A 27,627-nucleotide genomic window follows, 5' to 3' on the forward strand; every position below is an offset into this window, starting at 1 on the left:
TCCTCAGATCTAAAATGAGTCTCTTGTAGACAGCAAATAGATGGGTCTTGTTTTTTTATCCATTCTGATACCCTATGTCTTTTAGTTGGCGCATTTAATCCATTTACATTCAGTGTTATTATAGAAAGATATGGGTTTAGAGTCATTGTGATGTCTGTATGTTTTATGCTTGTAGTGATGTCTCTGGTACTTTGTCTCACAGGATCCCCCTTAGGATCTCTTGTAGGGCTGGTTTCGTGGTGACAAATTCCTTCAGTTTTTGTTTGTTTGGGAAGACCTTTATCTCTCCTTCTATTCTAAATGACAGACTTGCTGGATAAAGGATTCTCGGCTGCATATTTTTTCTGTTTAGCACACTGTAGATATCGTGCCAAGCCTTTCTGGCCTGCCAAGTTTCAAAGGAGAGATCAGTCACGAGTCTTATAGGTCTCCCTTTATATGTGAGGGCACGTTTATCCCTTGCTGCTTTCAGAATTTTCTCTTTATCCTTGTATTTTGCCAGTTTCACTATGATATGTCGTGCAGAAGATCGATTCAAGTTACGTCTGAAGGGAGTTCTCTGTGCCTCTTGGATTTCAATGCCTTTTTCCTTCCCCAGTTCAGGGAAGTTCTCAGCTATAATTTCTTCAAGTACCCCTTCAGCACCCTTCCCTCTCTCTTCCTCCTCTGGGATACCAATTATGCGTATATTATTTTTTTTTAGTGTATCACTTAGTTCTCTAATTTTCCCCTCATACTCCTGGATTTTTTTATCTCTCTTTCTTTCAGCTTCCTCTTTCTCCATAACTTTATCTTCTAGTTCACCTATTCTCTCCTCTGCCTCTTCAAGCCGAGCCATCGTGGATTCCATTTTGTTTTGCAATTCGTTTAAAGCGTTTTTCAACTCCTCGTGACTGTTCCTTAGTCCCTCGATCTTTGTGGCAAGAGATTCTCTACTGTCCTGTATACTGTTTTCAAGCCCAGCGATTAATTTTATGACTATTATTCTAAATTCACTTTCTGTTATATTATTTAAATCATTTTTGATCAGTTCATTAGCTGTTGTTATTTCCTGGAGATTCTTCTGAGGGGAATTCTTCCGTTTGGTCATTTTGGAGAGTCCCTGGCGTGGTGAGGACCTGCAGTGCACTTCCCCTGTGCTGTGGTGTATAACTGGAGTTAGTGGGCGGGGCCGCAGTCCGACCAGATGTCTGCCCCCAGCCCACTGCTGGGGCCACAGTCAGACTGGTGTGTGCCTTCTCTTCCCCTCTCCTAGGGGCGGGATTCACTGTGGGGTGGCGTGTCCCGTCTGGGCTACTTGCACACTGCCAGGCTTGTGTTGCTGGGGATCTGGTGTATTATCTGGGGTGTGTAGGCAAGGTGCACGGGGGCTGGAGGGGCAGGCTTAGCTCGCTTCTCCTTAGGTGATCCACTTCAGGAGGAGCCCTGTGGCAGCGGGAGGGAGTCAGATCCGCTGCCGGAGGTTTGGCTCCGCAGAAGCACAGAGTTGGGTGTTTGCGCGGAGCGAGCAAGTTCTCTGGCAGGAACTGGTTCCCTTTGGGATTTTGGCTGGGGGATGGGCGGGGGAGATGGCGCTGGCGCCTTTGTTCCCCGCCAAGCTGAGCTCTGCCGTCCGGGGGCTCAGCAGCTCTCCCTCCCTTTGTCCTCCAGCCTTCCCGCTTTCCGAGCAGAGCTGTTAACTTATGACCTCCCAGACGCTAAGTCGCGCTTGCTGTCGGAACACAGTCTGTCCGGCCCCTCCGCTTTTGCCAGCCAGACTCGGGGGCTCTGCTTGGCCGGCGAGCCGCCCCTCCGCCCCGGCTCCCTCCCGCCAGTCCGTGGAGCGCGCACCGCCTCGCCGCCCTTCCTACCCTCTTCCGTGGGCCTCTAGTCTGCGCTTGACTCCGGAGACTCCCTTCTGCTAATCCTCTGGCGGTTTTCTGGGTTCTTTAGGCAGGTGTAGGTGGAATCTAAGTGATCGGCAGGACGCGCTGTGAGCCCCGCGTCCTCCTACGCCGCCATCTTCCGCGAGACTCCCTCCTTTATACTATTGTTATTGACTTCCAGTTTTCTTCCCGCTGGTAAAGTATTTGGGGGCAGTGTGGTGTTATCAGTGGCCTTGGGTTCCTGCCTCTATTGTGCTACTCACTGACTTCACCTCCTCAGTAATTTGGTTTTCTTCTCTGAGCATCAACTTCCTTCTCTTACAAATATGATGGGCTTGTACTGGCATCTTTACCTTCTTTGAAGTCTTTGTTTTTATCATTCGTTTTTGGAATCTGCCTTATATTGCATCAAGTCTTTTATCAAGTTAAATAAAAGATCGGGGTATCACACAGTTCTAATTCATGGATTTTTTTTTCCTTTAATTCAGAGGTCAGTACATTTGAGATGCTTCTCAGATTGGTCATTGTTCTTCTTTACTATATTTGCCCTTTACAATCTTTCAAATTTCGTTTTAATTGTACCTGTTCTTTTGTATGCCACAGAAGCTTCTTTGTATCCTACTTGTATCTTATTTCTAAAAGACACAGAGGGCACCTGAACTGCTTAAATAGTAATAACTAGGATTGCTCTTCAAGTAATGTGTCTGCAGTCATATCTGTAATTCAGCATCTGATTGCAGTTTGTAGTTTGTATACACACTGCTTTTTCATCATAACTGCTATTCTTTGTGTGTATTAGTAGAGTAAAATAGAAGAAAGAAGTAAAATGCAAATCTTCCAATTTGTGTAAAATGTTCTTGGGCAAAAAGGTGTAAAGGAAGTTTTCTGTGGCTCTAATGAATCAATTTGGACAATATTAACCAATTTATCATTTATAGTCACAAAATTAGTAGATTTTTCAACTATAGTGCAATGAAAAGAATAAGATTTGGAAATAAAGGACCCTCTCTCTGCTGTCTCCTAGTCATGACCTTGCGACCCTTCACAATTGGATTGACATTTCCTAAGGCCGTTGGTGGCCATATTTTTAAAATAAGCCTGCCTTTATTGCAGACAATTTAGGGAGTGGAGTGAGAGGATTATTAAGGTTTTATCTTTTGAAAAAAAATATTAAAGTGTAATATTAAAGTGTACATACATCTTAATGGACAAATCCATAAATTTTTACATATGTGTATACCACATAAACTACCCAGATTAAGATACACAATTTTCCAGTCAAAACCATCCTTAGAGGTAACCACTGTTCTGACTTCTATCACTGTTGATTAGTCATGCCTGTTTTTGAACATTCTCTAAAGTCTTTTTTATGATGTTTTGAGTTTTGATTTGTATTTAAAGTTTCCAGTTGTTTCTTGCACATATGCATATATATATATATATATATATATATATATATATATATATATGTATACACACACACACACACACACACACACACACACATATATACATATATAAATTGACTTAGTATGTTGACCTGAAATTCCTGTGATCTGGTGGTTAAATTAGCATTTTATTAAATCTAATAGTTGGAGATTCTTTTGAATTTTCTGTGTATACAGTTATGTCATTTGTGAATAATGATGGTTTTATGTATTCCTTTCTGATCTTTGTACCTGTTAAGACCTCTGGCACAGTTTTGAATACAAGTCATGACAAGTGTGTGTGGGGGGGTGTCTTAATTGTGCAGTGCTTTGTTGTTAAGTATGATATTTGTGGTAGTCGGTTGTAGATACTTTGTATTAGATTAAAGAAATTCCTAAGAGACAAAGTAGACTTTAAGTCAAGAAGTATTGCTAAAAATAAAGAGAATACTTCATAATAATAAGGGGTTACTCATTAGGAAGAACAATAATTCTAAATTTGTATGCCCCTACTGACATAACTCTTAAACATATAAAGCAAAATATTCAGACTAAAAGGAGAAATAGACAATTCTATAATGATAGAATTTTTTTATATACCACTTTTCATGATTGATAATGAAAGCAGACAAGAAATCACTAAGGATATGTGTTTGACCAACATTCGCCTCATTTGTGTTTGTGTGTGAGAGAGAGACACACACAATTACAGAATATGTATTTTTTTCAAGAGCACACAGGAAGTTTATCAAAATTGATCATCTGTTGTGCCATAAAGCAAGTACTTAAAAAATGTCAAAGGATTGAAATTATAGAGATTATATTCTCTGACCACAGTGAAATTAAACTAGAAATAAGTAACAGAGAGGTAACAAGAAAAACCTACCAGTTTTTGGAAATTAAGCAACCTATTTTTAGTGGTCAAAGAAGAATCATATTGGAAGTTAGAAAATCTTTTTAAATGAATAATAATGAAACCATGACATCAAAATTGTGGGATTCACCTAAAGCAGAGGGTGGAGAGTTTCTAGCTTTAAGTTCATGTTTTTGGAAAAGGAGAAAGTTTGAAAATCAGTACACTTAACTTCACTTTCAAAAACTTACAAAGATGACAGCAAATTAAACAAGAAGAAACAGAGGGAGAAAAATGATAAGAGCAGAAATCACTGAAATAGAAAGCAAATGTATAGTAAAATTCTATAAAACTACTAGCAAGACTGAGCCAAAAAAAAAGAAAACAAATTTTCAATATCAGCATTTAAAAAGAGGGTATTTATAGATCCTAGACATTAAAAATATAATAGGGTGTCAACTATACTTCAATTAAAAAAAGAATACAGTAAATGTTTAGTAATATAGATATGTAATAAAATGATAGGAACAGCCTTCTGCTAATGAAATTGACCATGTAGATGAAAAGAGCAAGTTTCTTATAAAACGAAATTTAATAAGGTAACAAAATGAAATACAGAAAATCTGAATAGACATATGTATTTTAAAGAAGTTGAATATGCACTTTAAAACATTTCCATCTCAGGGCGCCTGGGTGGCTCAGTCGGTTAAGCGTCAGACTTCGGCTCAGGTCATGATCTCACGGTCTGTGAGCTCAAGCCCCGCGTCAGGCTCTGTGCTGACAGCTCAGAGCCTGGAGCCTGTTTCAGATTCTGTGTCTCCCTCTCTCTCTGCCCCTCCCCTGTTCACACTCTGTCTCTCTCTGTCTCAAAAATAAATAAACGTTAAAAAAAAAAAAATTAAAAAAAAAATAAAACATTTCCATCTCTAGGCCTGCTGCCTTTCCTGGTAAATTCTACCCAACTTAAGGAGGAAAAATCAACACCACTCCTTCAGAGATGAGGTCATCATAGCACTGGTACCAAAACGTAACAAGGACATTACAAAAAGAAAAATTATAGGCTAGTATCTCCTAAAAATATAGATGTAAAACTTCTAAACAAATATTAGCAAATTGCATTCAGTGATACCTAAAAAGGATAATAACATCACAAACAGATAATGTTTAAGAGGGAGAATAAGGTTGACTAAATATTTAAAATTAATTTAATTTACTAACTAACAGGATATAGGAAAAATACCATAAAGATCATCACAGTAGGTGAAGAAAAAATTTTGATAAAAAAATTCCACCTTATTTCATAATTTTAAGAAATCATGTTTCTGTGTAATTTTTACTTTCAGTCTATGGCCTTATATTTAAAGTGTATCTCATGTAAATAGCATGTAGTTTGTTTTGTTGTGTTGTTGTTTTATTATTTTTTTAATGTTTATTTATTTTTGAGAGAGAGAGAGAGAGAGAGAGAGAGAGCAAGCAGGGGAGGGGCAGAGAGAGAGCGGGAGACACAGATTCTGAAGCAGGCTCCAAGCTCTGAGCTGTCAACACGGAGCCCGACATGGGGCTTGAACTCATGAATCTTGAGATCATGACCTGAGCTGAAGTCAGACGCTTAATTGACTGAGCCACCCAGGCACCCCCAATGTTGCTGTTGTTTTTAAATACAGTCTCATGAGTTTTGTATTTTGTTTGAACTGTTTTTCCTATTTCCATTTAATGTATTCATTGGCATAGTTGAGTTTAAATCCATCATATTGTTTTATTTCTAAAAGTGTTATTCTTTTTTCATTTATTAATTGTCCTCCTTTCTTTTGGATTGATCATGCATATTTTTTACTTTTATACTGTTTTTTTTTCCTTCAGTTAGCTTCTTAAAAATGGATTCTTATAGTGGTCACTGTCATTTCACTGTGCACTCCTGTTCTGTTATAGTTGATCTTAGGTTAGTATACTTCCAGAGTAATGTAAGAACCAACTTTCTAACTGCATTTACTTTGTCTTACCCTTCTAGTGTCTTTCTATGTTTTTATTGTATACTTTTACTTCCTGTCTTATTTTTTGTATACTCCTTATGCAGGAGGGGTTTACTAAAGCTGCTTTTGTCTGAGTTGGTACCTTTTATCACTGTAATAGTTTTATATTATTAGGTAATAAATTGCTGTGAGCTTAACAGCTTAAAACAACATCCATTTATTGCGCCACAGTTCTGAGGTTTGACGTCTGGATCAGCTTGGTGCTCAACTTTAAGGTCTCACAGAGCCAAAATCAAGGTGTAAGCAGGGCCGGGCTCTAATCAAAAGGCTTTGAGGAAGAATACACATCTGAGCACATTCAGGATGTTGGCAGAATTCAGTTTCTTATGGTTTTAGGATTGAGATCCGTATTTTCTTGGTGGCTGTCAGCAAGGGAACATCCTCAGCTTTTAGAAGTTGCTCACCCATCCTTGCACATGACCATTTCCATCTTAAAAGCCAGTATTGGCACGTTGAGTTTTTTCATGCTTTGACACAAACACAGAGGAAAAGACACACACAGAGAAAGTAATATGAAGATTGGCAGAGATTGGAACGCTGAGGCTACAAACCATAGAATGGTGATAACCACCATAAGCTGAAAGAAGCAAGGAACACATTTATAGATGATGTTTGGAGCTTCTGCAGAGAGTATAGCCCTGCTGACACCTTGATTGCAACCTGGTGAATACTGTTTCAGACTCTGGCCTCCAGAGCTGTTAGAGAATAAATTTCTGTTGCTTTAAGCCACTCAGGTTCTGGTGGTTTGTTACAGCAGCACCGGAAACCAATACAGAGTGGAATTCCCAGGTTAAGTGGTAACTCCACGCTTAATGTTTTGAAGAACCCCCAAACTGTTTCCCAAAGTGGCTGCCCCATTTTAAATTCCCATCAGCACTGTATAAGAGCTCTCATTTCTACAGATCCTTATCAATACCTGTTATTGTCGATCTCTGAGTATAGCTGTCTCAGTGGTGTGGTGTCTCATGCTTTTGATTCCATTTCCCTAATGACTGATGATATTCAACATTTTTTTATATGCTTATTGGTCATTTGTAAATCTTTGCAGAAATGTCTGATCAAAACCTTTGCCCATTTGTCAGTTGGGTTATTTGTCTTTTTATTGTTGAATTGTAAGAGTTGTAAACTTTTATAGTTCTGAGTTCTTACATTAGGTCTATGGTCCATTTTAGTTCATTTTTGTATATGGTGTGTGGTTCGGGCACAATCACTTTTGGAATATTCTCAGCCATTACCTCCTTAAATACTGCTTCTGTTCATTTCTCTGTCCTCTCAATTCAGTTGCATGCATACTAGATGTTTTGACTGTGACTCATCTATCTTTTATGATCTTTTCTGTTGCTTCTTCTATGTTTTCAATTCATGCTTCAGTTTGGATAGTTTCTGTCAATCTGTCTGTCTTCTGTTTACTTAACCAATTTTTAACTCAAGGTGATTATATTTTTCAGTTACAGAATGTCTGATTCTCTTTTTGTTTTTATTACTGCAATTCTTTGAAATTCTCTTTTCTACCCATTTTGTACTTCTTTTTCTCTATTTTATTTAACTTAATTATAATAGTTATCTTAAAGTCCCCTTCTGTTAATCCTAATATTTGGAGCAGTTTTTGCTGTTTATAGATTTACCTATTTATTGTCTCTTTACTTTAGAACCTGTGGATTTTTTTTAAAAATCTAGATTTTGGTTTTGGCAGTTTAGTAATAACAATGAAGCTGTTACAAGAAGGGAAAAGTAGGGGCGGGCACTGGCCCTTTTGTTTCCTGGGTCAACTGGAAAGAAGTAGTTATTCTTCTGGAACTGCCTATATAATGTATGATATATATATATCATATATATATATATATATATATATATATATATGATATATATATATATATGATCCACGATAGTAAACCGCAATAGCATTAAAAAAGTAAGAAGAGATCAATATGATGTAAATGATTAGTGCAGTGCTGGCCATATAAGTACCATATTTGCTAATTTAATTTGTAAATGCTGTGTAGAGATAGGGACTGAGCTAAATATATTTGGAGACTGATAATCATCTTGATCTTGTGGCTTAGTAAGTATGATTAAGATCTTTGCTGTTTAGCATAAAGCATTTATTAGTGTTAATGATCTCATAAACTTTGTAAATTATTTCTCTTTTTTGGCATTGATATATAATTAGCTAGGGATAGTTTAAGCATGTGAATTGGTGAGTAGCTTTTAGTTTAATCCCTTAATTAAAATATCATTTCCTGTACATTATTTTTGTAATAAAGATATTGTGAGTTTAGTAAATATTTGAGAATTTTTTCTCTTAACGATAAGATAGTAACAAGTAAAAGTAAATGTTTGTGTTTGCTGTGTTGATTTGAATGGATTCTCAAAGTTGATTGTGATTATGATGATAATTCTATAATCAAATTTTATTTTCTTAAATCTTGTGTGCAGTTTACTTTTCTCCTAACTTTTTGGAGTGTTTTCTTTTTTTAAGGACACGGCTTGATGAATTGAGGATGTTTCTAGAGAATGAGACCTGGGAGCTTTGTCCCGTTAAGTCAAATTTCAGCATTTTGCAACTTCACGTAAGTGTTTCTTAGGAACAAATAAATCTGTCTTTTATTTAGTCATCTTTTTAAAAAAACCCAGATATTAAAAAATCATTCATAAAATCATTAAAGAATAGTGTCTTCCTTCCTTCCTTAATAGTGATTAATAGCAAACCTCTTTTGTAAGAGTGATCCTTTTATAGATGTCAAAATCTGTCTCTTTTTACAAATTTTGTTTATGCACTTCAGGAAAGCTCTTTTGCCTAATCTTTTTCTTTTGATTTCAGAAGAAGATCTAATAATGATTTATTTAAATTTTGCAGAAAATTAATCAGCTGTATTTTGATGGTCTTTAATGAAAAAGCTTATATTTACAGAATATTTGTAATTTCTTTTTTTTTTTTAATTTTAAAATTTTATTTTAGACAGAGAGCTCAGAGAGTATGCAGGTGGGGGAGAGGATTAAAGAGAAAGAGAGAAAGAGGGAGGGAGAGAGAATCCCAAACAGGCTCCACCAGTGCAGAGACTGACATAGGGCTCGATCTCATGATGCTGGGATCATGACCTGAGCCAAAATCAAGAGTTGGATGCTCAACCTACTGACCCACCCAAGCATCCTTGTTTGTTGTTTCTTAAAGGGTCTAATAGATTCCTAATTTATGTTGCAACTCGTAAATGTGCCTTGTAGTGAGACAATTCCTCAGAAATAAAAGAGGTACTTATAAAAAATACTCTTAATTAATTTTTATTAGTTAATTTATTCCTTGCATCTTTATAGAATATATGATCTTTGAAAATATTAATTGAGTTGTTTTCTAAGCCTTGGTTGAAACACACTTGTAGATAAATACTCCTTGTGTGATAGATGATGATCTACAAATACCAAATGTCAAAACACAATATATAAACTTAGATCCCTGCATTAAAGATCCAGTATGTTTAGCTTTTGCCCTTGGAAGGAATGGCATTCTAGAAGCAACTTTTGTATTCTGGATAAATGTAAAGAATACATGATTAGAAGTTTTATGTAAGGATAGTCTTTATGGTTTTTTAAGAGCTAACTTCTTATTCAGTTCTACCATATTGCCTTCCTAGTGTGGAAATATTAAATACAGTGAAATGTGTTGATTAATAAATGCTTGAAAGACAGCAAAATTAACATTGATTTTAACATTATTTTAGAAATCTTAATATGATTCCTTAACATTATTTAGAATTCTACCATTGATTTTAGAATCCCTATTTAAATAATTTTGTTTGAATTTGTGTTTAACTATCAAATTATGTTTGTGTATATGAGCACATGTACTTGGTGTAAATATAAAACAATTTTTTTACAAGATACATTTGAAATATTTCTATCCAATTGAACATTATCTCCTTTAAAGTAGTTACCTTGAATTTTCAGTTTTGCAAGGTGGATACAGATCTACTGTACAAGATTTTGCCTATAGTTAAAAGTACTGTTATTATGCACTTAAAGTTTTCTTAAGACAGTAGTTCTAGGGGTGTCTGGCTGGCTCAGTTGGTGAAGTATGCAACTCTTGATTTCAGGGTTGTGGGTTCAAATCCCATGTTGGGTGTGGAGATTAATACTTAAAATCTTTAAAAAAAGAGAGAGAGAGTAGAGCTCATGTTAAGGGTTCTAACAACTATTTTAAAAAGTAGTTACTTTAAAAACTATTCACAAATGAGATCGTGTTCACTTGACACATGTACTATAGATTTGGTTTAAAAAATCATCTCATTAATTTAGCGTCTTCCCTTGTTTAGAATGATAAAAATAATGGCATTGTTTTTAAGCATTATTATGAATTTGATTTAATGTGTAGTTGCAATTTAAAAAGAAAATAAACACATCATTTGAAATTTAACAAGCCTATGTAATTTTTAAGAATATTATCTTTGAATATGAAAAATGTGAAATTTAGTATTAATATTAAAAATATTAAAAACATTACCAAATTGCAAAATTACCAAATTTTTGTGAAAAATCATCAAATCAAGAGATTTGGAATTCAAATAAACTTTGAAGATTATTCCATCTTTTCCACTAATAAGCAATGTGATCTTGAACTCAGCACTGAATCCCTCTGGACTACCTCAGTTTCCTCTTATGGGAACTGCATGATTTGTGCTGGGTGCTACAACTCTTTAGCATTAGCATTGTGGTTCTCTTACTGTAGATTGACTCTCTCATTTTATAGGTGAGGAAATTGAGGCACAGAGAAGCCAGGTGACATTCCCAACATATGTAAGAAGTTAATGGAATATAATTGATTAATGGCAAGCTTTAGGTCTAAAAGATGTTATCATTTGACCTTAGTATGTGTGTTTGTGTTATCTGCTTCTAGATATATGAAGAAAAATAAATGCAAGTTTATAGAATGAAAGTTTTTAAGTTCTTCAGTGCAATATAACAAAGAAAGATTTTGATGTATTTTTGTAGAATATCTCAAATGGTGTAAACATATAAGTATACAAGGTGTCTGACCTAACAATTTTTATTGTGGCCTTTTTATTGATTAAAACCATATTCTGCTAGGTCTTTGGTGCTATGTGAAATTTTTTAGAATTATTCAAATTCAAGTTGTTTTCAAAAACTTTCTGTGCAGTTCCATAAAGTAAGCCAAAAGTAGCTTGATTTAGGTAATGCTTCTTAAAGTGATATCAGCACCTGAGTTGTCTTTAGGGAAAACTTTGAGCATATATTTTCAAGTTTGTGTTTTCAGACAACTTTGAAGATTTAAAAGTGAATAACCTGAAGAATCAGGTTTAATTTTTTTTTCTCTAACTCTGCATGTACATTGATGGAATATATTATGTACTTGAATTTTATTGTTGTTGCTAAAAGATATCTGACTCATTTTTTTTAATGTCTAGGAATTTAAATTCATGGAACAGTCTCGTTCCCCATCAGTTTCACCTAGTAAGCAGCCAGCCTCAACTTCTTCAAAAACAGTGACCTTGTTTGAGCAGTACTGTAGTGATGGGAATCCATTTGAAATTCAGGCCAACCATAAAGATGAAGAAACAGAAGATGTCCTGGCTTCTAATGGGGTATGTAGTGTTTTTAAAACCTATTGTGGAATGTAAGTGAGATTTTCTTATTGAAAAGTGTTCTCTACCCAAGGAGCAAGGTGATTGGCTAGACCCATTTATCCATTCACCACCCATCTTCCTACCTATATGCTTATATACCTGCGATAACACTTGTACAGTAATGGCTTTATAGTATGCTCTGTTGAAAATGTCCTTTTGAAGAATACATTTTGCCTTTATGTTTATTTTGTGCTCTTATTAGATTTCTGTATGTTCTTTTTTTAAATTTTTTTTTTTCAACGTTTTTAATTTATTTTTGGGACAGAGAGAGACAGAGCATGAACGGGGGAGGGGCAGAGAGAGGGAAACACAGAATCAGAAACAGGCTCCAGGCTCCGAGCCATCAGCCCAGAGCCTGACGCGGGGCTCGAACTCACGGACCGCGAGATCGTGACCTGGCTGAAGTCGGACGCTTAACCGACTGCGCCACCCAGGCAGATTTCTGTAGTTCTTACTAGATTACTGAATCAGGTAGGGGCAGTTTCTTCACTGCATATTTATGTGATTTGTTGGATAGATGGATGAGGGAATAGATCGTCTGCACTTACTTCTCATCCTCTCTCTTGGGCACCTGAATCATTTTGTCCATGTTCCTTTATTTGAGAGAGTAATGTCTTGCTTGGTTACCTGGCCGGGATGTTTAGAAGTACAATGTTTTAACACTTTGAACAGCTCAAAAAACATAATATAAACCAGAGTTTGTGTGAGTTAATGGAAAGGATTTGAAGGCAGTTGGAATGAATATCACCTTTATTATTTATTAGATGTGTGTTCCTTGGCAACTTATTTTAACTTTGTGATCCTCCGTTTCCCTATATTTACAGTGAGGGAATGCTTACTTCACAGTTACCTGTGTTTATACAGTTTTTAATTTGGATGGGTTCTTCTCATCTTTGTCACTTCCAGACGGACCCTGTATGATTTTTATTTTAGATTTAATGAAGCCGAAGTGAAACTGTTCAGATTTGACAAAAATCTGTTGAAATTGTGTGTGTATTTTAGTTTTGGCATTTTTATTTTTTGTTTAGTGAAGATATAATTTAAAAAAACATTGCCATGAAAGTATACCATTTGTTATGTTTTATCATAAAGTAGAAATTATTTCATAGGAAGCCATACTTACATTTGTAATTTAGTAATTCTGGGTGACACTTTGCCTCTATAAAGCAGACTAAACTGAGAGGAATTAAAAGTCTTTTCAACATTTTGAAATAATATATCCACCTGTACTGATGATTTGTTAATTGAATCTCACATAGCATTTGATTCTCATTATTCGTGTCAATTGTGGTCTATAAAGTCCCTCTGAACACTGAATTAGTAAATACAGAACCATTGTTCCTAGGTGAAATACGGGATTCAGTTCCTGTGAGCCTTTGGTCACATTTTCATCAACCGATCAATGTATAACCTTGTTTTATGTATGTTTTTGCTTAAAGACATCTAAGTTAATATAAAGTGTTGGTCTATTAACGTTGAACTCACAGCCAGCAGCACTATAATTCCTGCCTGAACGAAGCTTATCTAACACATGTATTTTTACTATAAGATATACTACAATCTTGTGCTCAGGAGCACTAGACAAAACTTTAGTCCTACACTTAGGAGCCATTCTAAACAGTGAAATCACCAGCAAAAAGCACAGATATTTTTTAAATGTGGCACTAAATAGACAGTGAAATGGACATTGTTTAAGTAAGAGAGATGAAGGGATGCCTGGGTGGCTCAGTCGGTTGATCATCTGACTCCTGATTTCGTCTCAAGCCATGATCCCAGAGTCATGGGATTGAGCCCCGCATTGGGCGCCATGCTGAGCATGGAGCCTGCTTAGAATTCTCTCTCTCTCTCTCTCTCTCTCTCTCTCTCTCTCCCTCTGGTCCCTCTCCCCTGCTCGTGTTCTCTCTCTCTCTCTCTCTCTCTCAAGTAAATTTAAAGGGACGCCTAGATGGTTCAATCGGTTGAGTGTCTGACTTCGGCTCAGCTCATGATCTCGCGGTTCATAAGTTCGAGCCCTGTGTCTGGCTCTGTGCTGACAGCTCAGAGCCTGGAGCCTGCTTTGAATTCTGTCTCCCTCTCTCTCTGTCCCTCCCCTGCTCACACTCTGTCTCAAAAATAAACATTAAAAATTTTTTTTAATAAATTTTAAAATAAAATAAATACAATTTCTAAAAAAAAGAAAGTAAGATAGATGAGGCAAAAAGGTAGAGCATTACTTTGTTTGCCTTCAGCTAGGAATGTGCATTTTGGGTAACTCAAAAGTTTCTGCATACTCTATGCATATCCATGGTTGACAGTGAAGGTGTCGTGAATGTTGGGGTTACAAATAAAGTTTAGCAAGTAGGGAAGTTTGCAAACACAGAATCCTTAAAAATGAGGATCTCTTGTACTGTGGAATCATGAAGCTCTGTTGTTATAACCAGAATGTCCTGGTGTGTGTGAATTACCTTTCTGAATGTTATCACGATCACATTGTATACAAGTGGGTAAGAATGCCTATAGAATTCTTGTTTGCTGTTATTAATATGTGATCTAATCTTTCTAGGTACCACATAAGTTCTTGAGAGTTAAGGTCGAGATCTTACTATGGCCTGTCCTACTGCTTTAGACTTTCAAAAAAATGTGTTGAATTAGGGGACCAATATCTTTCCATGTTGTCTTTATACTGGTCTCCTCAACTGGAATATGGGGATAAAACTTTGTCATAGAATTGTTTTGAAGATTCAGTGAGAAAATTCATGAAAACACTTAGCACTTAACACTGAAGAAATGTTAGCCATTATTTAATCATACTAACTTAAAATATTAAGCGATAATGCTATTGCTGCAACTGCTTTCTTTCCTGAGTCTGGACTCCACTGTCCTCTCCCATGCTGGCACTGGGCCATGGTGCCATAAAGATGATGAAAAGGTTAGATAGGCACCCTTCCTCTCAAGAGGAAATCCACCATTTTTGCCCTTGCTCTCATTAGTCCCATGGTACTAAGCATAATTTTCTAAGCCACCCTTGGAATTAAATCTCCTCATAATAAATTAGAACATTAGCATGTGTGCTGTAAGAGTTTATTACGCTGAATTAACACTTCCAGAGTGCCAGAATTGTACACTCAACCTCTTTATAATGAATTAGCAAAATGGAAGTATCATGAAATGACTTGGAGGAAGAGATGAGATTTTTTGTTTTTAGTCAAATGTACACTCTTTTCCTCTCCTGAGAGCTATCAGGATTCTTGTTTTTGTTTGTTTGTTTTCTTTATGTGGAGATTTGATTTTTTAGGAGACATTTAGAAACTTTTGTAGGTATAATGTTTGTATCTTATTTTCCTTTTTTTCTTTTGAGCTGGTTAAGGTGGATGATGGAGAAAATGGAAATGATTACTATGGTTCTTGAGGGCAAAATTAAAAATGAATTACTAAGAACTTTCTTCCATAAACTACTTCTTAAAAATTGGATACTTTTGTTGTGTTGAAAGATTCCAAGAAAGCTTGGCTGTTCATACCCATTGTTGAATATACTGTGTTTTCTTCAGTATGAATCTGATGAACAAGAAAAAAGTGCCTATCAGGAGTATGACAGTGACAGTGATGTTCCTGAGGAGCTAAAACGAGATTATGTGGATGAACAGACAGGTGATGCACCTGTGAAAAGGTAATTGTTCTTAGATTGTATGCTTTTCTATGTTGTGCTTTTAAATACAGTATTTCCTTTAAGGGTTAAGAAAAAACAAAAAACAAAAATTAAATATTTCTGTAGGTTATGATGTCATGTGACAAGTTGATATGTTTTTAAATGATTCCTGCAAGGTTAAAAAAATAGTTTTTATTTTTTATATTGGGCATAATCAAAGGGCTCTTAATTTAGAGAGCAGTGGTTTTTGCAGAAAAACAAACTTTTGATTTATAAAATCAGAGCTGTCTTTGGAGGCAGTTCCTGCTTCACATAAGTTAAAAAAACCTCAAGGAGGAAGGGCACCTGGGTAGCTCAGTCGGTTAAGCATCTGACTTTGGCTCAGGTCATGATGCCGTGGTTTGTGAGTTTGAGCCCCGCATTGGGCTCTGTGCTGACAGCTCAGAGCTTGGAGCCTGCTTCAGATTCTGTGTCTCCCTCTCTCTCTGCCCCTCCCCCGCTCATGCTCGCTCACGCGCGTGTGCTCTCTCTCTCGCTCTCTCTCAAAAATAAACATTAAAAAAAAGGAAAAAAAAAACTCAAGGAGGAAAGTAGTCATTTGTTCTGTATGTGGAGTTTCTGCCTCAATCTAGTAAATGCAGAGAGTCTCCACTCATTTTTCCGATGTCAATTACATTTACAAATATATTTGGGCCTTCTGTTAAGGTTCCTTCATTGTTTTGCTTCTATGATAAACTGTCCTGTTCAAAAACTATGATAATTACATAAGAATTTTTTGTCACCTTCTTCCACTTAAATGGGCTGATTCTTAGATGTGAGTGAGTTAATTTCATGACTGAGCATCAGACATTTAGTGACTGCAAATATACTTTATTCTTAATGATAGATTTAAGTACATTCTGCCCTACTTTTTACCCCCAAAGTACCTAGTTAGTACCTATTTAATTTGAAACCCTAATCAATATAATTTCTCTCCTCAAAAATGATCTATTTGTGTGGTAATGGATATTTTAATGTCAAAAATTGTTTCCATTTTTTTTCACATATATATGATGTTTAAATATCTCCCATCTATGATCTGTTATGAACCAAGTAGAATTGTGTTGTTGGACTTCTTCACTGGATATTTCGGGTATATTTTGGCTACAAGGAAAGCTCTAATTGAAATGAACATGTAAGATAGTGTCTGCCAGTATATGTGTGTATATACTTGCATTTTTTTGTAGGGTTATGCAGTTACCCACCTAACTTACCACTAAGAAGTATGAATAATGTGAACTACAACCTGCATTCAATCAATTACTACCAATTCCAACCTCAAAGTGTCTCTAGAATTTATCAAAATGTCTTGTATTTCACTGATATCATCGAAATTCATGCAAAAATCATCTCTGTGCCAGATCATTGGATCAGCCCCCTTACCTTGGCTACCTGTGTCTAGTTTTACCCCCTCCTAATCCATTCTTGGATACAAATGTAGACTTTTTTTTTTCTTAATCTAAAAATTTGATCATGTCATTTTTCTGCTTAAGATTTGTATTCAGGTTAAGGTTCATACTCTTTAGATGTGATTGCCTTCAGTGACCTGACCTTTACCTTTCTTCTTACCACTTTTCCCTCAGCCCACGAATTCTCCATGCTGGCATTGCGAACTCTTTATGCTTCTCTGAGCACACTCTCTTCTTTTACCTCTGTGTCCCCTTTTTTTCTGTACTTATCACATAAGTTCTACTTTTTCTTTGAACCTAGTGTCATACCTAACCCCAGACTCTGTCATTATACCTTATGTTTTAGATATTAGGTTTAGATTCTATGTTTTCATATTTATAAGTCTGAAATCAGGATGTTTGGTACATTTGATACAGAATTTCCCTGAAACATCTATTTTTTTTTTTAACGTTTATTTATTTTTGAGACAGAGAGAGACAGAGCATGAACAGGGGAGGGGCAGAGAGAGAGGGAGACACAGAATCTGAAACAGGCTCCAGGCTCCGAGCTGTCAGCACAGAGCCCGACGCGGGGCTCGAACTCACGGAGTGTGAGATCATGACCTGAGCTGAAGTCGGACGCTTAACCAACCAAGCCACCCAGGCACCCCGAAACATCTATTTTTTAAAGTAACATAGCTTTTTTAAAAGTGGTTAATTAATGTCTTTGAATCAAAGAAATAGAGTATAGTACTTTAGTTCTCTGTTTATGAATTACTCTTCTCCTCTAGACTGTAAACTTTGTAAGGACAGGAGATAATCTTTATATCCCTACCTGATACATGGTAACATTTTTCATAACTAATTAGGAATGGAGGATAGATCCTAATCTCAATAATTTACTGATTTACTAGTTGACAACCCTAATTGCAACTCTGTTTTGTTTTTCCATATTAAGCGTTTCTAGGGAAACTTTAAAAAGCAGGAAGAAATCAGATTACAGTCTAAATAAAGTGAATGCACCCATCTTAACAAATACAACACTGAATGTAATAAGACTTGTTGGTAAGTAGCTACACCTTTAAAAAAAAACATTGTTAGTTAAATTAGTCTACTTTTGTTACTTTTATTGGGATTTTCATTGTACACTTCAATGCTTACCACAAGGAAGGTTTTAAGACTGTTAGAGGTCAATGCTTTCTCATCATAATTGTTTCAAATAGTATAATACTAATATTAATGTCAGTTTTTCTTTTTCAGTTAACTACTTTGTGTCTACTGTATTTGTGTCTTCTACTTTTTCTAAAATATTCCAGTTATTTGGTATGTAATGAAAAATTCTCTATGTGAATTAGAGGTGTGTGTAGGATGATGATAGTACCCATTTCACATTTACACTATGTTGTGCTTAGTTCATTGATCTTCACAATCTTCCTGTCAGACAGACAGAGTGAAGAGTGATTCTCTGGCATTTTCAGACACAAGAGCTAAATGTTCACACCATAGAAAGAGTTATTCTTATTACAGATAAGACCTTTATTGATGATTTTGTAGAAAGCAAATAACGTGAAGAAATGTCATTTAAAATACTTCGGTTTGAAGATGATGTGGAATTTTTAACATTCAACATTTCAACATTTTATATGCCATCCTAACCTTTATGTCTCACAAGTAAGTCTGTACATTTGACATATAAGTTATAGAGACGTCTTCTCAAATTAATTAAGTCATCTATACCAGTCAGGAATTTTAATGGTGTTCTAGAACAACAACAACAACAACAAAAAAAAAAACCTCTGTATTCTATATGGAGATGATAATATCCTGCTGCCTAGTTTGATTACTCTTGACTCTGATAAAATGGTCTGTATTCTTGAAGATAATTTCTAAATTTCATTAATGAATAGGGCAAAGTAGACAAAATGTTTCTTAGAAGTCCCATTTCCTTTAGGAAAAATAGTGGAAAAGTAATAATGAATTGAGAGGAAAAGAAAAATTTGTATATTTTTATGACACACCAAAAAATGACCAGATTCTAAAGTGTTTTTTGGCTGATTATTGCCAGGGTAATTAGCCTTTCTTCTTTATCCAAGAGAGCTAACTGAACATAGCATTATGAGTTCCTGTCTAGAATTTATAGAACCAGAACTGGAAGGGTTCTGAGAGGTCATCTGGTATAAATTCCTATAAAACTAGGATTTCTTTCTTTAATGCCCCTAATTTGTGGTGGTCACCTAGCTTTTGTTTCATGTCTCACAGTGAGTGACTGTACGTCTTATTTTGCAAGACTACTCATTCAACTATTAGACTGATTTAATTGGTAGAAATCTCTTCCTTGTGATAAATCAAAATTTCTTTTTCTCTGTAATTTTATCTGTTGGTCTTAGTTATGCCTTTAAAAGTAAAAAGAGTAAGTCTGTACTTTTTTCTCCTATTCTTCCCTGTGATCACTTTTCAGGTCTGGGTGGTAGTTATACTGTCCTTCCTTTCTGTATGCTCCACCAGTTCTTTCTTTAGGGTCAGTGTGCTCATTTCCCTTATGTGGTTCCCACTGACAAATATTCCAAAATCCTTGTCATCCTCCTCAGCTTTCTGGACTCACTGTAGTTTCTGGTGTCTGAACACACTGCTTGAGAGATGTAGTTTAATGAAGTCATCTTTTGCCTGGTTGTGTTGAAGGAACAAATCACCCTAACACATCAGTGGCTTTCAGCCACAAAAGTTTACATGATGTGTATTGGCTCCTGATCACCTTCGATCTGTTTCATGTGTCATTCTGAGATTCACGCTGAGAGAATAGTACCAATTTGGAACATGGGGAAAAGAGCAGGAGTCAGTCCATGTTATGACCCTTAAGGCTTCCACCCTGCTGTGGCACACTGACTTCCTGTGACATATGTCACTGGCCATGGCAAGTCAGGCTTGACTATTGGAGAGAGAGGTACACTTGTGCCCAGGAAGGCACTACAGGTTCAGAGCAGTAGAGGAGGATGCATAATCTTCTTACAGGGAAGGGGAGTGGGTTGGGATAAATGGGGAAAATAATACAATCAATCCCATTTAGTGATAGTTTATATTTTTAACCTCACCTAGTTCAAAAAGAACTAGAGGTTATCAACTACTTTTACTCTAAAAGACATATATTTAGTAGAAGTAAATCAAATATAAGGCTAAAACAAAATTGAGGAGGGGGGCAAATCATGTTTCATTCAGTTAAATGCAGACAACAGATGCAAATCTTCACTTCTTAGCAGACATAAGGAAATGAAAAACTGCATTCTGCTATTCTCATTATGTAAGAAATGGATAGAAATGTGCTATTGGTGCTAAATTCAGAAGTCAGTAACAACAAATTCTTATAGAAGGATTACTGATTGACATAGTGGACATTGTTTTCTAATAGTAGATTTAAGAAATGGGGGGAAAGTTGTGTTCTAACGGGCTTTTGGTATGTCAACCCTATAAAGCAGACAGTCCTGAATAAAACCTTACTCAGTGAAGAGAATCTGACGATTGTAATTTCAGCCTTCACCACCACCAGATCTTTTACTAGAATTGCAATTAGTAAACAATGCCTAGTATGCTATTTTAACTCTCACATCTTCCCATTTAGGGCTGGGATTAGGTGCTTCCATTATTCCCTCCCATAGATTTTTATGCCTACCGCTTTCTCTCCCTGGGATGTCTTTATCTTCAGTTTGTACATATTCATAAAATAGAACTTTAAGAGAACCACTCACTAAGGGGTCTCCAACCAGTAAATGCTATAGAGGTGCTTGAAGATAATAAACCCGCAAAGGTAATGTCTCTTCTTACAAAGCCAGAAGTACAGTTGTGTAAATAAGGTTGATTAATTTTGGGTGCCTGGGAAGATGAAGGAACTAATTATTCAATAGTTGGGAGGCACATTTTAGAACATTAAAGGCATATTCAAAATGTCCTTTTCAAGTAGTATTTATTTGGCAGGTAATTAGGAGAGATTAAACAAAAAAGTGTTAATGGGGTTTCCCAGCCCTAGGTGGTACCTAAATCTGTTAGAAAAGCCCAGGGAGCCTTTCATAAGTGCAGAGAACTAATCAGAATGCTTGCTTGAGTAAAGAGAAAATTCTGTCAACCTGACAATTTCTTGCAGAGGTAGAGAAATTTTAAGGAATGTGTCTCATCACTGAGATAGGCTTCCTATTCAAGATTTTCTTCTCCTGGAGGCAGCTCTCTCTTGAGCAGGTATTATAGGTTTGAGAGGGGCAGAAGTCAGGTTGCCAAAATACATGCTTATCAAAACTACAGACCTTAGAATAAAATTATTTATTACATTACTTTAGCAGCTGAAAATCATAACACACCAGCACGTCATGTATCCAGACTTAACATGAAACCAGAATAAAGTTATCTCAGAAACTTTAATATTTTGATATGTAATGTTTAAGGAAAAAAATATGTCATTATTTAATTTAGATTACATTCCAATATTTTTGTTTCTCTAAAAGATACTTACATTTTGTTATTTATATGAAATACTTTTAAACAGTTTTAAAACACTTTCTGAGCTGATAGCTCTATGTACAACATGATATTTTGAGAGGATGACCCAAGAAGTGTCATCCTTCAGCAAAATGTGCAAGAAAATCATATAGGAGATTTGGGAGGCTGAAATAGAATATTCAAACTACAGAATAAAAATAAATAACAATGAAATGATAGAATAAAAGCTGGTAGTTAAAGACTTAGGTAATAGACTGTGGTCTTCAGTTCATTGTTCAGTGTGTTTTTCTAAATTTTATGAGCTGAACTAACTTTTCCTTTCCTTTATGGCTCATTTATAGCATTTCCAGCTTGCCTTTATGTGCTATTTATATCCATTAATGGTGTTTCAACTTAGTGCGCTGTGATAAGAATAGCTAACATCCTTCCAGCTCAGATTCTGTTTTGCTCCTCCCCATCAATTTGTCAGCCCCTACAGATGAGAACGATCAGAGTCATCTCTGCAGCATATAGAGCATTCAGCCAGTGCTTTTGTAGGTGCCCAGTATACTGAACTGACAAACCTTGATTTTTAAAATCTTGAATATTGGAGCAACACTTTCTCCTCCTCTTTTGTCTGAATCAACAGTGGAGGAACACACACACAGCACCTTCTCTGTACCCTTGAATTTGTTCCTCTGTGTAAAAGTGTGGCTCTCTAAATGAATTTCCCTGGGCCAGCTTTCATGTGGTAATTGCTCTGTTATTTATGTGAAATATTTTAAAATATTTGTTCTCTGTGCTGATGAGCTGGGTAAGGCAGGCCCACTGTTCCTCTTGGTTGTATAGTTCTCCTCCATCTTGTTCCTTGGTTGGTTTCTTTGCCAGTCCCTCTGTGTCTCCTCTCCATGAGTATGCAGGACACACAGTCTAGATTTTAGGATGATAATGTAAACGGTGCTCTTTCTTTTGCGTTTCCTCATGAGGTTAGGTTTCTTTTGTTTCTTTTTTTTTTTTTTTCATGTGTATATATTTTTGAGAGAGAGAGAGAGAGAGAGAAAGACAGAGTGTGAGGAGGGGAGGGCATAAAGATTGGGAGACACAGAATCTGAAGCAGGCTTCAGGCTTTGAGCTGTCAGCACAGAGCTCCATACAGGGCTCGAACCCACGAACTCTGAGATCATGACCTGAGCTGAAGTCGGTTGCTTAACCAGCTGAGCCACTCAGGCGCCCCTAAGTTTCTTTACCTAGCACTCTGTACTTCTCCCTTCCTGCATTCGTCATAACTATAATTATTTTAAAATGATAGCAGTAGCTAAGATTTCTTGCTCCCTTATTATAGGCCACGTAAACACTTTACACACATTTTCTCATGAATTCTTTTTTTTTTTTTTTAACGTTTATTTATTTTTGAGACAGAGAGAGACAGAGCATGAACGGGGGAGGGACAGGGAGAGAGGGAGACACAGAATCGGAAGCGGGCTCCAGGCTCTGAGCCATCAGCCCAGAGCCCGACGCGGGGCTCGAACTCACGGACTGCGAGATCGTGACCTGAGCTGAAGTCGGACGCTTAACCGACTGAGCCACCCAGGCGCCCCTCTCATGAATTCTTTACAATACCCCTTTTATATACCAAATAATTAAAGCCCAGAGGTAAATAACTTGCCTAATGTCACATAGCTGCTAACTAGTAGAGCCCAGATTGTCTGTTCCTAGAGCCAGTAAGTTCTTTTCATGCTTCACAACTGGTAAAGGAAATCAGGAATGTTGATTCTTACACCTGGACGAAGTTCACAGAGGTGATAATATAGACTGGAAACAGGAATAAGAACTTCTTGCAGGTGATCATTTGGGAAGAGATGCTTTTCTTAGTCATCTTGAGGCAGGAGGGAAGGGAGGCTAGGGAGACAAGTTGACCAAAGTATAGCCATTTTGATTCTAGACTGACCCTTAACCTAAAAGTCAGCAGCAGGTCATAGAAAGAGTCACAAGATCAGACTCATGGAAAACCATAAGCCTCACTCTCTCCAGCAATAAAAAGCTACCCAGGCTGGACTTTCTTAAAATTGCTTCCTGTGGGTAATTCCATAACCCTAAAACAATGGAAAAACTGCCCAATGTGAATGATAAACCCTAAGTTAAAGAGTAAACCCCTCCCTATATGGTTAGCTAATTTAAATAAAACTTATAAAACCTTTCCTTAGAGGCAAAGGAGGGGGGCGGGGTCCTCCTTCTCACCTGGGAGGAGAGACTGCTACTTTGTGAAGTAGTTCCTTGCTTACTTTTATATTTAATAAATCCTTGTCCCTTCCTCTAAGTGGCTTGCTCTTGAATTCTCTCACAAAGCCAGGAACCCTCCTCACATGGGGCCTGAGGTCCTCCCTCCTGCGGCATAGGCCAGTCCTGTATCCATCTGGGCTGTGTATTAAGTAACCTTCCTCCATGTTTCCAAAGCATGCTGTTGTGCACTCCACTCTCATGTCCTCTGTAGGGAGTTCTAGAAGGGAAGGAAGAGAAGGTGGAGTGCATCTGAACCACATCTCCATTCACTGACCGACCACATTTTTTAAACAAGGCCGGCTAACTTCAGAGCCTTGCTTTTACCCTTTTATTAAGGTAGTATTCTCACTGTAAGGCAGTAAATAGTAAAGAAGAGATTGTGAGGAAACAGCAGTCTCCCACCCCAGGCCTCCCTACCACCAACCTGGAGGCAATTTCTTGGTCTGTTTTTGTTTGTCTTCTAGTTGTAATTTCCCAGGAAAGAGTAATGAGAGGTAAATGTTTTGAATTCTTGTCATTTTGAACGTCTTTATTCTGTCCTTTCACGGAATGACAATTCAGCTGTGCATAATAGAATTACAGATTAGGAATTATTTTTCCTCGGAAAGTTGAAACCTGTAGTGTTCTGTTCATTTTACTGTAGTTGAATTTCTTTTCTCTCTCTTCTTTCTCTCTCTCTCTCTCTCTCTCTGAAAGCTTTTAGTATTTTTTTTTCCTTGATGTTTCAGAACTCTCTGGTGATGTGTTTAGGTGTGAGTTATTTTTCATTAAGTGTGTTGGGTAGTTCATGACCCTTTCAATCTGAAAGCTCTTATGCTCCTCAGCTGTGACTAATGCTACTATTTATTTGATGATTTCCACTTCCCCATTTTCTCTACCCTCTCTTTCTTTGATTTCTCATTGCTTAAGTGTTGGTCTTTTAGATTGGCCCCTTTATGTCTCCTATATTTTCTCGATCTTCTAGAAGACTTCCATTTTTCCATTTTTTTCTTTAATTTTTAATTTTAAAATCACTTTTAAATTCTTTAAAAGCCCTTGTGTATTCTCTTTCCCCCCACCCCCCATATTCTTCTGTTATAAGATTTATATAATTATTACATTTCTTTAGCTTGACTTACTGTTTTCTCTGGGATCAGCATTTCTTTTTACTTTTACTCTCTGGGACTGGTGATTTTTGATGACCTCTTCAAATCCAAAATAGAAGGCCTGCATAGCTGCTGTGGGTGTCCCTTGCTGAGTAATGAGAGCTATGCTCTTCCTGCCCCTTTCTCCTCAGTAGGGATCCTGACTGGGAACTTCCTATAGAACCGGGCAAGGCTGGGTGGATTTACTAGCAATTTTTACTTTATGGGGACAGATCCCCCAATTTTTAGAATTAGGTAGATTTTAATCTGTGGTGCCAACATGCACACTAGAAGCCTTTGCCTTTCTAATTTATTATTTTTTTAAATTTTGCTCAGTTTTTTTGTTTGGTTTGTTCATGTCATTTATTTACTTCTTTTAGAGAGAAATCCTAAGAGTTTTTGTTTTCTTTTGTTTTTGTCCGTGGAATATTCTGGTAGCCTGTACTCTATTGTTGGTGAGGGATAGTGATAGAGGAAGACCTGCTGAATGGTAATTTAAGGGTAATGGACCCTTAATGAATCCATCCTTTTTCAGCTCTATTTCTGGCTCCTACCCTCTTGCACTGCCCACCAAGTCTAAGCAGTCACCATCCTACAGAATAGCTTTTATCTCCTTAATGGTCGTCTTGTGGTTTATGGATTTCTTTGTATTATTCCGTCAAACTCTCCTGTCTCTTATGTGTCATCCAGACAGGGGTTGGGACACTATAACATGCAGGTCAAGTGAGTTAGGCTACCTGTTTTTGTAAATAAAGTTTTATTGGAATACACCCATGCTCATTTGTTTACATATTGTCTATGGCTGTTTTTGTGTTACAAAGGCAGAGTTGAGTAGTTGAAACAGAGACCAGCAGAGCTGAGTAGTTGCAACATAGACTGTATGGCATGCAAAGCCTAAAACTATGTACTCTTTGGTCCTTTATCAGAAAGGTTTACCAATTTAGAAATTGGCTTGGTGTAGAAATTTTTCGAGATTTCTCATTTTCTGGTGATCATACCTACTCGCCTTTCCCTCCTCATCCCTTTCTCTTCATAGATACAGGCTTAAACTACTGTAAAATTCTTTTAATTCAGTAATTCTGAGAAGGTACATAGGCCTCCTCCAGCCTCCAAAAGCTTACTGTGCCCTCATGAACTGGAACAGAGCTCTTCTTCTTCTTCTTCTTCTTCTTCTTCTTCTTATTCTTATGTTTTAATATTCTGGCAGCCTGCTTATATGGCCGCCTCCCTCATCTGACCATTTAAGGTATGAGAGCAGGGACTCTAACACCTTGTGTCTTAACACAAAGCCAAGGACATAATAAGCCTTCAGAAATTGTTTGTTGAATGAATTGAATGAATGAATATAAATATATTTAAACATTTTTTTGAGAGTGGTGGGTTTTTATCTAGTTTTTTTTTCTTTTGAATGCAACATTTAAAAAAGCTTTACCTATTAATAATTCATTTATATATTCTTCCTTAAGATTAATTATATAAACAATGGTTAATCTTACTAGTAATGGAGAGGAGCTTTGTGTTCTGGACATATATTAACCCAGATATTTGCATTCTACCTCATTTTACTTATCATCTCTTATTATCTCTCTCTCTAATTGATATCTCAAAACAGATATCAATTAAAACATGATATTTTTAAATTTTTTTCAGTGTCACATTTTTTGTGTAAATAGTTGCAGTTTAAAATCTACTGATATGCCCCGATTCGAGAGACCCCCTGAAAACAAACCACCAGAGTCCAGAGTCAAAGCCAAGCGGCAAGGGTCGTTTATTGCAGGTTCGAACCCGGTCCTCCGCGCACTCGTTGCTGGTGACGCAAGAGGCCCTGAGCAAGGATTTTACAGCTTCTTTTATAGACAGGCACAACAAGTTAGGGATTTTTTTTGAGGTTACAGAGCTGTTATTGGTTGACATTTAAATTTGAACACTCAGCAGAACTTGATTGGTTCCCGCCTTTATTTCAAACCACAACCAGGCACGCCCTGGCTGGTTTCAGGATGGCGGGGGTTGGGGGGGGGGGGTCTTTTCTTTGCAGTTGTGAGTACACCTGGTAATTTTTCTCTTAGTCTCTCACTACATGTTTGTAATTGATGAAATACCTGCATAGTGATCCAGAAATTTCTAGGAGCATAATTTTCAAATATTTTTCCATTGTGATTTTTTAAAAAAAGTCTGTGTGAAATAATTACAAATCATGATTCTAAAACAAAAGACAAATAAGAGTAAGAATAGAATCTGAGTTGAATGGTTTTTAGTTTTTGGTGTGTGTGTGTGTGTGTGTGTGTGTGTGTGTGTGTGTGTGTGTGTTTCTTTTCCTGACCATCTGAGTATTGTTTAGAATCATTTCGCATGTAAATTAAAGCAGCTGTACTGAGTTCTTAAATAATAAAGAAATGGTTTCCATAGTAGATATTTCCATTAGAGTAAATTTTTTTCTACTGCAGTTAATGTGTTTTCTCTTGAGTCATGGTGTCTTCAATAGTACCAATTTAAAATTTATAGCAGTTACATTAGGTAGAGTGAGCACCTGAGTTATTTGCTCATTTGGAAATTAAGCAAATGGCCTGTTTTAACATCTTCTGCAGAAGAGCATTTTTTTATAGATGTGCTTCTTTCCCTATTATTCCCCATAAAAAAGAAACACAATTAGGATCTTGTTATTATTTATTACTTGATTCAGCCCATCTCCCGTGCACCCTTCAAATACATTAACAAGTTTATAAATGTAGAGATTTGAGGTTTTATTTTTTTCATTTTACTTTTTTTTTGAGATTTTGGTTTTTAAATATTTTTTTCTGTAACTGTATCATATGTTTAGAGAGAAGAGAACATAATATTGGCATCTCCCAAAGGAAGGAACGAATAGGACATTTTTTTGGCACTTTGAGAGTGTTGAGCT

At 36.5% G+C, this 27,627-nt stretch overlaps 1 protein-coding gene across 3 annotated transcripts in view; it reads left to right on the forward strand.

Annotated features, from left to right (window-relative positions):
• The window catches only part of VPS50 (VPS50 subunit of EARP/GARPII complex), a 139,374-nt gene that overhangs the window by 83,506 nt on the left and 28,241 nt on the right, over window positions 1-27,627 (forward strand). For all 3 annotated transcript variants that reach the window (XM_019443319.2, XM_019443318.2, XM_019443320.2), the window contains 4 exons: window positions 8,655-8,745; window positions 11,593-11,769; window positions 15,339-15,457; window positions 17,822-17,928. In XM_019443319.2, the coding sequence (XP_019298864.1) occupies window positions 8,655-8,745; window positions 11,593-11,769; window positions 15,339-15,457; window positions 17,822-17,928 (494 nt within the window). The remainder of the gene's footprint in view (window positions 1-8,654; window positions 8,746-11,592; window positions 11,770-15,338; window positions 15,458-17,821; window positions 17,929-27,627) is intronic.

Source organism: Panthera pardus, unplaced genomic scaffold (assembly GCF_024362965.1).
Source record: "Panthera pardus isolate Hobbes unplaced genomic scaffold, ASM2436296v1 HiC_scaffold_8, whole genome shotgun sequence".
NCBI lineage: Eukaryota > Metazoa > Chordata > Mammalia > Carnivora > Felidae > Panthera > Panthera pardus.